General features: G+C 38.7%; 1 protein-coding gene across 2 annotated transcripts in view; it reads right to left on the reverse strand.

Moving 5' to 3' along the window:
* ADAM9 (ADAM metallopeptidase domain 9) overlaps positions 1–14,489 on the reverse strand; it is a 100,633-nt gene that overhangs the window by 83,238 nt on the left and 2,906 nt on the right. For both annotated transcript variants that reach the window (XR_014063399.1, XM_081524013.1), the window contains exons 2-3: positions 5,840–5,937; positions 2,994–3,052 (exon numbers count right to left, since the gene is read on the reverse strand). Coding sequence is in view for 1 of the 2 variants with exons in the window: in XM_081524013.1 (XP_081380139.1) it covers positions 2,994–3,052; positions 5,840–5,937 (157 nt within the window). In the remaining variant the exon portion in view is untranslated. The remainder of the gene's footprint in view (positions 1–2,993; positions 3,053–5,839; positions 5,938–14,489) is intronic.

Below are 14,489 nucleotides of genomic sequence, written 5' to 3' on the forward strand. Positions count from 1 at the left end.
TGGTGATCAGACATCACCTGGGAAGGATGGTGGAAGATGAGGAATTTGATCAGATATTGAGGGTGGGGGGTTCTTGCTAACCTCATTTAGCAGGGTTCCTGCTAAAACCGGATTTTCCAACAAAGTGTACAGATGGGGCCCAGGAGAAGGTTCAGTAGCCTGACCAAAGTTAGGTCAAGCAAAGGCTCTGCGTCCTTTGCAGCAGAACTGGAGCAGCAATATACTTATCTTCGGGGCTTACAGACAAGTCAGGGATGCAAGGTGCCAGCTAGTGGTTTACAATGCGACTCTTAAGGCTCTAAATCTCCAGGCGTCTAGACTGTTTTAAGAGATGGAGAGATGGATGATTGGCATGCCGTTTAATCAGTTACACAGCCTGACTTTAGCCACATGATCAGTGTGATATAAAATGACCCCCCTTGGTAAACACATGCCTGGGCTACCCTGAAAAGGTGACGATTCACTCGTATCTCGGTGATGTGTAATCTGAAGACACGTGCGCATCTGTACAACTGAGAAAGGACCCCGAGGGACTCTGCCTGGAAGTTCTTGAACCTTCTATGATTTCCTCTGCTGTCTTCATCCTGAGTCCTGTCCCCTTTACCTTTATGATAGTCTCCTTGAGTGAGTGCGGGAGGAGCCTGTGGAGCCCTGAGTCCTTTCAGTTATCCAACTGTGTTCAGTCGCTGCCCTGTCTCTCCTCTCTCCCCAACATACACACACTCTTTGCTCCCTCTGGTGGTGAATTTAAAAAGAATAAAGTGAAGAGGGTACTTGGCCTTGCTCTGCCCTTCTTCTTCCTTAGAAGTCACTGCCTGCCAATGGGAACACACTCCACCACGCTCCTCTAGGACAAGGACTGCCATGGTGCAGCACTGACGTGAGTGGCTGAATCTGCCTAATCCGGGGTTCAGGACTGACAGGTCCATTGGGCTCTCATTCTCTGGTAAATCCCCTAACCCAGCCCTCATCAACCATGAGAGGGCTATTTTAACCTTCTATCTAACTCACTCCTTTATCTTTAAATTTTTTCAGCACAGGGAGAGAAGAGGTGTGCTATCTTCTGCCACACAACCCCCCAGTCCCAGCCAAATACCCCAATGTAAGTAATTATGTACATCCCTCTGTAAGGAGGCTTCATTGTTTTCACCAGGGACTCATGGTCCAAAACAAGTTAGGCCCTGGGAGGAAAAAAGTAAGCACTCAAACATACTCACTTCTTCACTGATAGCTGTAATAGGCTATCTACTCTAATTCTTTCACCCTAATTCTTTCTCACTAGTGGTCATTAGCTTTGATGACTGCTTCTCAAAGACATTCAAAGACCCGGCAACTCTTAACAAATGCCTGTAAAAGTACCATTTGCCCCCCAATTCAAGAAGCATAGGAATTTAGACACAACATCACAGACACACATATACATCACTAGACTTCAGGTCAAAGGACTAGGATGTGTGCCCCTTTTACAAACTATGTGATGCTGAGTAAATCAAGTAAACTTCCTGAACCTTAGCATTCTGAGTATGAAGCAAGGACCGCAAGACTCCTCTATTATCAAATTGATATGACACTCTAATAAATGACATACAGGTGAGGAAAATGCTTTATAAGCTGAAACTAGGCGAATATAACAAACTGTTATTATGTTGAAATCATTTTAATTTGCATTTCCTATAGAAAGAGTAGGAGAAAATATTTATATCTATTAAAAATTCCTGTACACAGTGACATCATTACATTGGAGGCAAGCTGGACCTCAGGAGTTCTGAGAAAATTATTAAGTAACACAATTAAAAGTACCGGGTACGGTGCCCAGGACACAAAAAGCCTCTCTGTCCGAAAGTATCTGTCGCAGTGCCTAAAGCCCTGCCAGAGAGATCGCACTCTCTTGAGCTCAGCCTTCTCTTCTAAGATAAAAAGTGTTATTCAAACTTGAGGGTTGGTAAAAAATCACCTGGGATGGAGGCTTGTTAAAACACAGATGGCTGTGACACCTCCCCAAGTTCTGCTTCATTCCAGGGGTGGACCTGAGAATCTGCATTTCTAGAAAACTCCCAGGAGCTGCTGCTACTGGTTCTGGGAGACATCTCTGAGCAGCACTTGACATCCCACCACTCACACCTCCGTGTAAATGGGCCTATTAGGCGGCTTTTTTCTGAAATCTCTCACTGGAAGTTTAGCTTCATAAGAAAAGGGAGGGCAGGGCAGGATGGGCCACAAGACAGTGGCTCAGTACAGTCAGAAGTACAGAGTTTCAAAAAGGCAACAAAAGAACACAGATTACCAAGGCAGGATGAGGTGAAAATATGCCAAAACTAAAAAGGAGGGTGAGAGACCACTCTTATGGACTGAATGGTCCCCTCCAAAATTCCTATGCTGAAGCCTTAACCTCCAGTGTGGCTATACTTGGAGATGGGGCCCACTAAGGAAATTATGGTTAAATGAGGTGATAAGGGTGGGGCCCTGAGCCAATGGGATTAGTGTCCTCATAAGAAGAAACACCAGAGAGCTCACTCCCCCATCTACCCCCTTCCTGTGCACAGAGGCCAAGGAGAGGCCACCTGAGTGCCAGCCAGAAGGGTCTGCACCCCAAGAAGCGAGTCCTCACCAGACATTAACGCTGGCACCTTGATCTTAGACTTCCAGTCCTGGGAGAAAGTAAGTGTCTGTTGTTTAAGTCTGTAGTATTTCACTGTGGCAGCTCTAGCAGACAGATAAAGCTACTAAAGACTTTATCACCTGCTCAGTGGTTTCTTAGGCCAGTCATGATTTTAAAGTTTTCTTAAGTACAAGCTTCTCTTCCTTTAATTTAGCTTTATTTTCCTTTGCTCAAGTGTCAGTGGAAATGCAAAATTGTAGGGATTTTTCCATACTTCTACTCTTATTAGTCTCACCTTCTTAACAACCTACTAAGCAATATCTAACTAGAAAAGAAACCCATATAGTATTGAAAAAAAATTACCAAAAAAGGCAAAGTAAATTAAATTTCTTACTTATTCCTTTCCAAGTGAATTATATGCTCTTTTCCTTCAGCTTGAATGACATAAGATACCTAAATGCACAAAGGAGAAAAGAACAATAAAACACTATCTTCTAAATAACTTTGCAACAACAGGTATTTAAAGGACACTAGAAATTCCATCCTGAATGAAAATAATTTGGCACTGACTGGAACTCTTTTATGAAACAACCAGAAATATGCCCATAAATAATAAAAATAGACTCTGATCATCCCTAACTTCTTTTAATAACCTATCGTGGAAAACAACCTGAATGTTTATCTAAAGTCTTCTTCAATTTGTTTACAATTGCAATTGAGCTGTAACTTCAGGGATTATTTTTACTAAGTCCATTCCTGTATTACCTATAGTAAAAAGTAATTCTTCCTTTTGTTTAAATCTCATGAACCTCTTACTTTCAAAAGATTATCCCACATTCTGGGTATCTGAAAGCTAGATGAAATTAATACACTTTTATGACTTTACATCTTCATAGAACTTAACACATTTCATCGGTTCTAAACCTACTTTTTCCCCCTCACATCTCTGTGAACATCTCTGAAATTGGGACACATCATACAGAGGCAAAGTAGTCTAACTGGCAGCAGTCTGTTTTTTTCTTAATTATTGGCACGTTAAATAACAGTGTACCTCATGAAGACTGTGTCTCAGAATCAAAGAACAGAGATAAGTCAACTTACATATCCTCTGCTTGTGGGACCCTCTTCTCTACCTTAAACACTAAAATAACTTCCCCAGTGACTCACTGTTTCATTAGCCAGAAGCACTTAATGTGATCTCTAGAAACTTAATTCTAATAAAAAGGACAGTCATGGAGGGACTCAACGAACAATAATATTATCAGAAGTGTCCTTATTATTAGAATTAAGTAATAATTAAATAATAGGTGCTTATTATTCTCCCTACTACTTCTGGACTCCAAGTGAACACTTAGCCAAGAAACAGCAGGATCCACTTTCCTCAGGCACTTCAGCATCTGACTCTTAAGGCTGAGACCGGATCCATGTCCTGGGGTTATACTTCCAAATTCTGTATGGGGACCTCCATCTCCAGAGGCAACAAAAACACCAACCTCCTTGAACAGTTTTGGCAAGTGTCCTTTCTGCTCTTGGGCAAATATAGGATATAAAAACACCACTGCCATTTCCCCTGAGAAGAATTCTGAGAATTTATGATGTTACATTCTTCCCCCAAATAGCTGCCTGCGTTGCTCATTCCCTTCCTTCTGGGCTTTGTTCTCCTACAGAGTCACCTTCTTAGAAAGGTCTTCCCGGGCTGTCCTATTAAAAAACACAAACCCTCCTATCCTTCACCGCTAGTTCCAATACTCCCCAATTCCTTGCTGCTTTAATGTTCCCCACAATGATTACTACCATCTCGTGTGCGTGCTAAGTCACTTCAGTCATGTCTGACTCCATGCGACCCTATAGACTGCAGCCCACCAAGCTTCTCTGTCCATGGGATTCTCCAGGCAAGAATATTGGAGTGGGTTGCCATTTCCTCCTCCAGGGGATCTCCCTGACCTAGGGCTCGAACCCACATCTCTCATGTCTAACCTGCACTGGCCGATGAGCTCTTTACCATCTTAAGTAACCTCTATTATTAATCTTACAATTATATTACTTGCCTCTGTCTCTCCTCTCATGAGAATGGAAGCTCCACAGGGACATAATTCTGTCTGTTTTGTTCACACCATATCCCCAGGGCTTAAACAGTGCTTCCACCTCTTTCCTGATTATTTATCAGGATACAGGCGGGACATTCACTACAATCTCAAGTATCTATGTGTGCAAAGCTGATGAAGATCATCAGAGACACAATGAAGTAGAAAAACACTGTCCCTATGCTACTAAGTGAAGAAAAGGGGGAAAATAACAATGAAAACACAAATTGATAAAGGCAAAACAAAATTAAAGAGGAGAATGTCCAGTTCAAAACAAAGCAAGGAAAAATTATAAACCATTCCACTGGAAGGATACCTTAAGAGTTATACACTCCTTACGTATAAAAACACAAATGAAGACGAATGATCTACCCGATCCATGGTAATGCCCAGAGGGAGGGTAACTCTGAAAGTTCCTCATGTTAACTCCAGTGTCCTCTTCACTCTGCCTAGTCCCTAAACAATGTACGACCTACCTCATAGCTAGAAATACTTTGTCAATTCAGAGGTAATAAGCTAAACTCTTTATCCTCATCACTTGTTACTGGTAAATCATAATGAAGTTAAATTATACTTCGATGAAGTTGAAGGGTTTGCAAAATCAGTTGATATCCAAATACATTATTTCTGAACTTTACAGTAAGAGAAAAATAGTACTGAAAAATAATTTTTGTGTATTGTTAGTATAGTATGTTTCTTCCAATATGGCGATAAAACTCACTTTTGCAAACATTCTCAAATGTAAAATACATGCATATAACACACATTCACCAGTGTCAGTGAAGATTCAGCATACAGTACTCTACCTGTCATACACTAAGAGAGAGGTGAACTCTTGTTGTAAGAAGATCACTGTAACCATCACCAGTCAGGTAGGGGTCAGAGGTCTATGTAACCAGCATCCTATACTGGTCATAGACTTTTATTTAACTGACTATTTCACCCACTTATGTTTCAAGTTGATTATTTTGTCTTTAAAAAAAAACAAGCTACTAAGAATCAATATGTCACTTTTACTAGAATAATGTCCAATGGACAACAGTGCCATAAGCATGGGCTAACATTACTCACTGAACCAATCACTGATGAAAATAACATTCTTGTCTTAAAATGAGTGAAACTGAAATACATACATATTTCTCAAGAGATAACTTACCTGCTCTGAGAAGGGCCTAGGGGCTTCTCTTCGTTCACGAGTTAATCTCCAAGGAGTTATAATTTCATAAGAAGAGAGATGGGAGGTCTGTTGAAAGCCTACAGAATAAGGAACAACAAAAGTGACATAACAATTGAACCTGAAAAACTACATTTCCCCCCAAATACAATGGAAATCAAAAGCCAAATGTTCAAAAGAGGAAAAAAAGCTGAATGTTCAAATCATAGAAAAATCGTCTGACATTCTCCCATTAAAATACATATAGTCTTAGGACTTCTCTGGTTGTCCAGTGGTTAAGACTCTACGCTGACAGTGCAGCGAGTGTGGGTTTGATCCCTGGTCAGGGAATTAAGATCCCACATGCCACGCATCACAACCAAAAGATAAGGAGACAAAAATTAGTAATAAAAAATAAAATATTCAGTTTTATATAAAGTTTTATAGGAAAATAGCAGTATACTAGATAGTATAAGGGGGAAGAAATGTATTTCTTAAAAACAAGGATGTCAGCCTTTATCCAAACAGTGCATACACAGCAATCATTTTCAAACAACTTTTTAGCTATAAACCCAAATCCTCTGTCTTAAAAGAAATCTTAAGATATAAACACAAGGAAAAACAAAAAATGCTCCCATGGGGAAATGGAGGGAAGGCTCTGTTCACTTCTCTCTCATTTCCCACCTTCACCCAACATGACTAACATCCCAAGATGGTATGGGGATGCCTACCAAATGGTCAAGGACAATAAAAGGAAAAAGTTACTTTTAACGCCTGATGTATTAACTCTAATAAGTAAACACCGAACAATGTAGCAGTTATCTCCAATGAAATTACTGCTATTAATCTGTTCTAAAAACTTGAATAGTTAAAATGTATAAAAAATGAAGAACTCAGAACCATCATACAAGACTTTCTCCCAATTCCAACCTGTACAGCTGACCACAAAGTGGAATCACGGCTAAACCAGGCCTGGCTTCTAAAATCATCACTTGAAAGGGGAGAGGGGTAAACTAGGAGTGTGGAGTTCACAGATACACACCACTGTATGTAAAACAGATAGCAACAAGGAACTACTGAAAAGAATCTGAAAAAGAATGACTATACATGCATATACATATATACACACACACATATATATATAACTGAATCACTTTGCTGTACACCTGAAACACACACAACATTGTAAATCAACCATACTCCAACAAAAGCTAAAATAATAAAATAAAATAAAGGACCCTGTGCTACTGTATAGCACAAGGAACTAAATTCAATATTTTATAATAATCTATAATAGAAAATAATCTGAATATATATAACTGAATCACTTTGCTGTACCCTTGGAAATAACACAGTATTGTAAGTCAACTATACTTCAATTCTAAAAAGTAAGATCTACCTAAAAGAATAAAAATGAAAATAAATAAGTAAATAAAACAATGAGCACAAACTCATCTTGTTTCATTGTCATTGAAGTAATCAAGCAGGATTTATATATAAATACAAAATTTTATTGTTAGGATCCCATTTGGTAATTTTGAAATTACCAAAGGTATTAAATAATCATGTATTATTTGAAAAATAACATAACTATAAAAAAATAAAGTCATCACTTAAGCAAAATCCGGACATAATTAAAACAGACCATATAAATCCCTTAGGAAGACACACCCCCATGCTGGCATCTGATACAGTCTTATTTTAACACTGCATAGGTTTGTGAAAATCTTGAGGAATTAGTGTTAATTTTTTAAAGTGTAATAAGCATACTGTGGGTAAGGTTTTCTTTAAAAGTCCTGATGCCATAGAGATTCATTCTAAATATTCAAGGGCAACATGACATGACATCCAGGATTTGCATCAAAATAATTCAGTGTGCGTTTGAGGGATCAGACACATATGAAATTATATTAAAATCTGCATTATATTTAATTATATTAAAATCTGGGTATACAGGAGTTCGTTAATTTTTTTTTTTTTTCCTTTTGGCTGCGGCATGCTAGAATCTTTGTTCCCTGACCAGGAATCAAACCTGCGCCCCCTGCAGTGGAAGCACAGAGCCTTAACCACTGGACTATCAGGAAAGTCCCTTTTTTTCTTTCTTTTTCCTTTTCATTACTCTTCTCTCTACTGTTGTGTATGTTTAAATTTCTTATAGTAAAATAATATTTTTAAAAGTAATAATCTATAGGGAGTGGGAGGAGGGGAGAGACTTTTATTTTTACCTTCCCTTTATAAACTCTGTATTGTTTATAATCTCTATGAAATGTTACAAATACAACATGTATCCTATATACGAGACTACAGTGCATGCTAAGTTGCTTCAGTCATGTCCAATTCTGTGTGACCCTATGAACTGTAGCCCACCAGGCTCTTCTGTCCATGGGATTTCCCAGGTAAGAATACTAGAGTGAGTTGCCATGCCCTCTTCCAGGGGATCTTCCCCATCCAGAGATGGAACCCATGTCTCTTATGTCTCCTATACTGCCAGGTGGGTTCTTTACCATTAGCACCACCTGGGAAGCCCTGAGACCATGGTGCTGGTGGTTTAATTGCTCAGTCGTGTCCAACTCTTGTGACCACATGGACTGCAGCCCTCCAGGCTCCTCTGTCCATGGGATTTTCCAGGCAAGAATATTAGAATGGATTGTCATTTCCTTCCCCATATATGAGACCATAAGGTGTGTCATAAACAAACATATAAGTATCATAAGTAAACATACCAAACTTGTTTAAAGTGGTTACCACCACGGAATAGAGCTAAGGAGTAATGAGATAAGGACTCAGACTTTTATTTCCTGCACTCAAGCCTGACTGTATTGTTTGAATTTGTTTTTATAATGAGTATTCTGAAACCCCAAATTACTGCTGAAATTAAAAGGGGAGGAGAAAAGGTGTTTCTTCAACTTAAAAAAAAAAGCACAAACTACTTAAAGTACTGATTATCTAGCATCTCAGCACCTGCTGTCTACCCATCAGTCTCATTAACTTCACATCTAGATTATGACACCTTCTACTCCCACTCACCTCCTTTCCATCCAAACTCTTAACAGTCATTCACTCCTTAACTGCCTTATGTCCCTCAGAGGTCTCAAATGCAGATTAAAATGAAGTCTAACCTTCCACAAAACAACACTGTGCATTAAAATGTCTATAATCTTGTCTAGTTTGGAATTTTTAAAGATATACTGTAAGCAGGAAAATATAACTTATTTCATGTTCAGTACAACACGTCACACTAACAGTTTTCAAACTCTACCCTGTTTGGCATGCTGCCGCTGCTGCTGCTAAGTCGCTTCAGTCGTCTCCGACTCTGTGCGACCCCATAGACGGCAGCCCACCAGGCTCCACCGTCCCTGGGATTCTCCAGGCAAGAACACTGGAGTGGGTTGCCATTTCCCTCTCCAATGCATGAAAGTGAAAAGTGAAAATGAAGTCGCTCAGTTGTGTCCGACTCTTCACGACCCCATGGACTGCAGCCTACCAGGCTCCTCCGTCCATGGGATTTTCCAGGCAAGAGTACTGGAGTGGGTTGCCATCGCTTAACAGTAACTAAATGGGGCTTCACGTCATTACATAAAAATACCAGAAATGGACTCCAATACTCACAAAAGCAACCAGGGGCTGGTTGACATAAGGCATCCTTATGACACACTATGACAAAATACCCCTCAGATATTTGGAGTTGTCAGTTGGGAGCCATCTCAAAAGAAATCCATGGCCTTAATAGATGCAGGTTTCAAAGCACCAAGTTAAAATATCCTTAATCCTAAATTAACTGAGGTATAGGACTATTTCCTGGCCCAAAATAAACCTTTCAAGGACCTTCAGTTTTCTCAAATTCCCTTAATATTTTTGTTCTAGATCCTGGTTATTTGTTCAACTACTAGGACAGTCACTCTAGAAGTAATGATAGTAATAAAATGCTTTCCATGGGTAACAGATGAGAAGCTCCGTGAGATAAAAAGTCAATCAAAAAAAAAAAAGTCAATCATTTTGTGCATTTATATGAATTTCCTGAGATTCTATAAATATTTCAAAATAAAAGATTTTCTAAGTAAATCATTACAGGCAGGGATATAAATGTTAGCAGGCTCAGGCAACTGTTATGCTAGGAGCTAAATCATATGCAACTCAACTGAAATTTCTTTGTTACAACTCAGAAACAAACATTACAGAGAAAAAGAAATACCTCAGAAAAGACAACTACAAATGAGCAGGCACATATCTAAAGAGCTCTCACGCTGAAACCTATTAAGGTCAGGACTAATTTCCAGCCAGGACTGAAGCTATGGATTTTTTTTTTTTACCAAGATTGTTAGCAAAGAATGAAAATCCAATAAAGGAATATAAGACACATCCTTTCCTGCCATACATTTTCAACCACAATCCTTGTTTTGGAAAAAAAAAGCAAAATTAATCATTTATCTTTTAAAGGCTTTCACAACTACACCACACCAAAATAACTTCTACACATAAGAGCTATTATTCTGTTACTGACTTCTTGGCTTTAAAATCCAAAGATCCACTTTCTGAGTGCCTTAGGAGTTCAAAATATCATAAGAAATGCACATATTGTGGTTATATCATTCAAAAATAAATATACACTAGTTGTACGAAAACCCTCCTTCCGATATTTTTTCAACACTCCTTTATCGCTAGTCTTGGCTTATTTGTATTCTTTTTCCCGTTCATATCTTGCATAGATTTTCCCCAAATTCCTTTTATTTTTTAGTCTTTAATTAGTAGCCCTTTCTCACAGGAATCAAAAGACCAAGTTTCCCATGTCACTGTAAAGGACGTGCATCCACATTATTTGTACTACAAAGCTTCAGCCTCAGCACTACTGACACTTGGGGCCAGAAAATTCTTTGCTGCGGGTGTTTTTCTGGCTAAAGCAGGGTGGTGAGGACCTCCACCCACACTATCCAGAAGCTCCACCGGTGTGACAACTAGAAAATATCCTCCAGATGCCTTCTAGGGAGCAAAATCACCCCCCAAAAAAACCACTGGTAGAATGGCAACCCACTCCAGCATTCTTGCCTGGAGAATCCCAGGGACAGAGGAGCCTGGTGGGTTGCCGTCTATGGGGTCACACAGAGTCAGACACGACTGAAGCGACTTAGCAGCAGCAGACAGTTCACAATGCAAAGTAAAATCTTAATACAATCAGCTCAAATGTGACAGAATTTGATGCTTATGTGACCTTGTGCATAACGTGACAAAAGTCACATTACTAGAAAACATAGGCTGGAGATAAAAGTAAGAGTTGAAAAGGGAAACTTAAAATGTCCTATACTTAGTAAAAAAAAAAGAAAAAGGTGTGAGTTAGTAGCACTTTTTTCTTCCTCTAACTCCTTAGGTATTTTTATGTACTGTGTTTTGGAGGAAGTCTGCCTACATGTTGTATAACAGTACCTGTGAAACTGAGTCCCCTTACTGAGTTTATGATTAATCTCTCTATTCCAAACTCTATCCCCTTTCTTGTCCCCTCTGACCTCAGTCCTACACTAACTGAACACATCAACCAGAGTCAGGTTATATAACACCGTTGAGGTGATGAAACTGCTGTTGTAGATACTATCTATCATTCCTGTATAAACCCAGATCATTTCTCCAGGGCAGGATGAGCTCACAGGCCTCCTGCCATGGACCACCTGACCAGCAAATCATAAACCAGACACATTCTGACTCCCAGAACCACCATTATGAAATATCAGAAAATGACACAGTATAGCAAATGGAACTCCACTCAGTGTTATGTGGCAGCCTGGATGGGAGGGGAGTTTGGGGGAGAATTGTTGTGGTTGTTTAGTCGCTAAGTCATGTCTGACTCTTTTGCAAACCCATGGACTGTAGCCCACCAAGCTCCTCAGTCCATAGCATTCTCCAGGCAAGAATACTGGAGTGGATTGCCATTTCCTTCTCCAGGGGATCTTCGCAACTCCTGGGACTGAACCCATGTCTCCTGCATCGGCAGGCAGATTCTTTACCAATGAGCCACCCAGGAAGCCCAGGAGGAGAATGGATACATGAATCCCTATGGCTGAACCCTTTCACTGCCCACCTGAAACTGTCAAAACATTGTTAATAGGCTATATCCCCAATAAAAAATTTAAAGTATTTAAAAAAAGAAATGCCAGAAGATGATGATAAATCCCAGCATCTTTGCTCTTCTCCTTAAAAAAGGAAAAAAAACTCAAAAGCCAAGCTGAAGTGGATCTAAGACTTTTCTCCCACTCTGTACAACAAATCCTGACTTCATGTAAACACCTGCTGTCACAGTTTGGCTTTCTGTGCCCCAGGCACTGAAGTCCTTCCTCCGTTACAATTGTAGACAAAAATAAGTTAGAAGAATTCTACCTAAATGCAAAGCAAACAAATGTGAATCCACAGCCAAGGACTTTTCTCTTTTCCTTCCCACCTATTATGTCAACAAAGAGTCACCCTTAAATACTTTCACTACAGAAAATAAACCTGGGTTCCACATACAGACTGAAGATAATTCTGTTGTCTGAATTATTTCTTGAAGAGAAACTAATTAGATTCATAAATCACTGTTATTTTGAGCCATGTATTTCCATTCCATTTACAAGGTCAATGCAACATGAACATATACATTAATAGCTCTCTTCAAACATAACCATAATTTCCACTGCTATGTCCTATATTCTGACATTTTTTGCTTATCACCTTTTGTTTTACATTTACCTATTTTTACATTTAAAAACAAACAGGGCTTTTGTCATTGTTTGTGTGTAAGTGGTCCTTCGGGAAAAAACACCATTTATAAGATTTAATACCACAGAGGATTTAAATTCCTCTACCAAGAAATTTAGGTTTCTTGAAACAAAGGGCAGTACATTATTCATCCTGTTTCCTGCACTAGTGCAACAGACATTCAATAAATATACTGAGTAAATGACCTCTTTTGATCTTTACAGCTATACATACATAGAGCTTATAATTGCAAATTTTCATGCACAACCTAAAATAAGCTTTATTTTTTATGATTAGCATCTTTCATAGCAATTTCCCACAAATCCTCATGCCCACACATTTGTCCATGTTAATGCAATGTTATATTTCACTGTACAATAAGTCCCCTACATACAAACCTTGAAGTTGCAAACCTTCAAAGATGCAAACGTGCCCGTGTATGGCAGCTGTTATACTGCACTACTGTATTTTTTAAGGTACTGTACTGTAAGACTTTAAATGTTTTTATTTTTCTTTGTTTTTTATGTATATTTGTGTGAAAAGTTTTCTAAGCCTGTTACAGTACAGTATCATAGAGTTGATTGTGTTAGTTGAGTACCTAGTTTAACTTTGTTGGACTTAGGAAGGCACTCGCAGAACAGAACTCGTTTGCATGAAGAGAACTTATTGTACTGATACATCATACACTTCATACACTGCTTACCCTCCCCACTTAAACAGCTGAGATGGGAGCTTCTAGTCATAACAAGATTCCAACCTATCACAGGAAGTGGAATGGGCTCTCTAGGGCTCTACTTGTATGAGAGTTCTTAGGAGCCACTAAAGGAAAGGGTGGGGAGGATCCTTTCTAAAATAAGTTAAACCATAAAAAAAAAAAAAATCTCATGAAAAGGAAAAAAAAAATATGTCAAAGAGAAAGAAGCATTTCCCATATATGGGAATGGGTTTTGTCCTACAGTATGACAAACGTTTGACAGTGACATCATTTTTACTTACTATAAGCTGAAATACTCTAATTCTTTATGTTAAAATCAACATAAACAAATACAAAACAACTGTATATTTTTAAAAAACTGAATAAAATAGGTGAACTTCTCCCGGTCCCTAAGTCACTTTGGGGAAAACCATTTGACTGAAATGACACATCACAAAATGAAAAATAAACTGATACAATAACATCTTGACATATGAACAAGACTATACATTTCAAAGTGCAATTCAACTTTAATTGGGTCGATGTTGGCCCCATTCAAAGGCAGGGTAGTAGGAGGGGTTAGTTACTGTGATACCAAGAGGACCAGATTTACTATGAGGCAGTCCCATAGTTCTGACACAAACAATGGCATAACTCCAAGTCTCTGCTGTATACTAGGTATCAAAGGGAAAAAAAAGAAATATCATGAGCCTATCTATGTCATATATTTGAGCTTGTGGCTATTCCAAAGAAAAAGCTTCCAGTTACTTACAGCTTGTGTCTTTGGGGGGATTCTACAATAAAGCAGGATTTAAATATATATACATACATAGTCAACTTTGGTAAGGTAAATTTTATTTATTTATTTTTATTTGGCTATGCCACTTGGCTTATGGGATCTTAGTTCCCCAACTAAGGATCGAACCTACACCTTCCACGGTGAAATAAGCAGTTCCTAATCACTGGACCGCCAGTGAATTCCTGGTAAAGTAAAATTCAAAGTATGTTTGGAAAACAGTCTTGGAACCCAGCAACTTGTTTTGTACATATTCTCATTGTAAATGCTTTTATTTTCTTACATAAGAGTGTGAAACAAATTATCTTTATATTTAAAAGACTACATTCTTCTATTTAGCACAAACATACCAAATTCAAACAATTCACAGGCACCTAAAAACAAGATTAGTATGGACCAAGTTCTTACCACCTAGTTCATTTTACAGTGATTCACCATGAGTA

This window comes from Giraffa tippelskirchi, chromosome 8 (assembly GCF_054371585.1).
Source record: "Giraffa tippelskirchi isolate mGirTip1 chromosome 8, T2T-mGirTip1v1.2.pri, whole genome shotgun sequence".
NCBI classification, from domain to species: domain Eukaryota; kingdom Metazoa; phylum Chordata; class Mammalia; order Artiodactyla; family Giraffidae; genus Giraffa; species Giraffa tippelskirchi.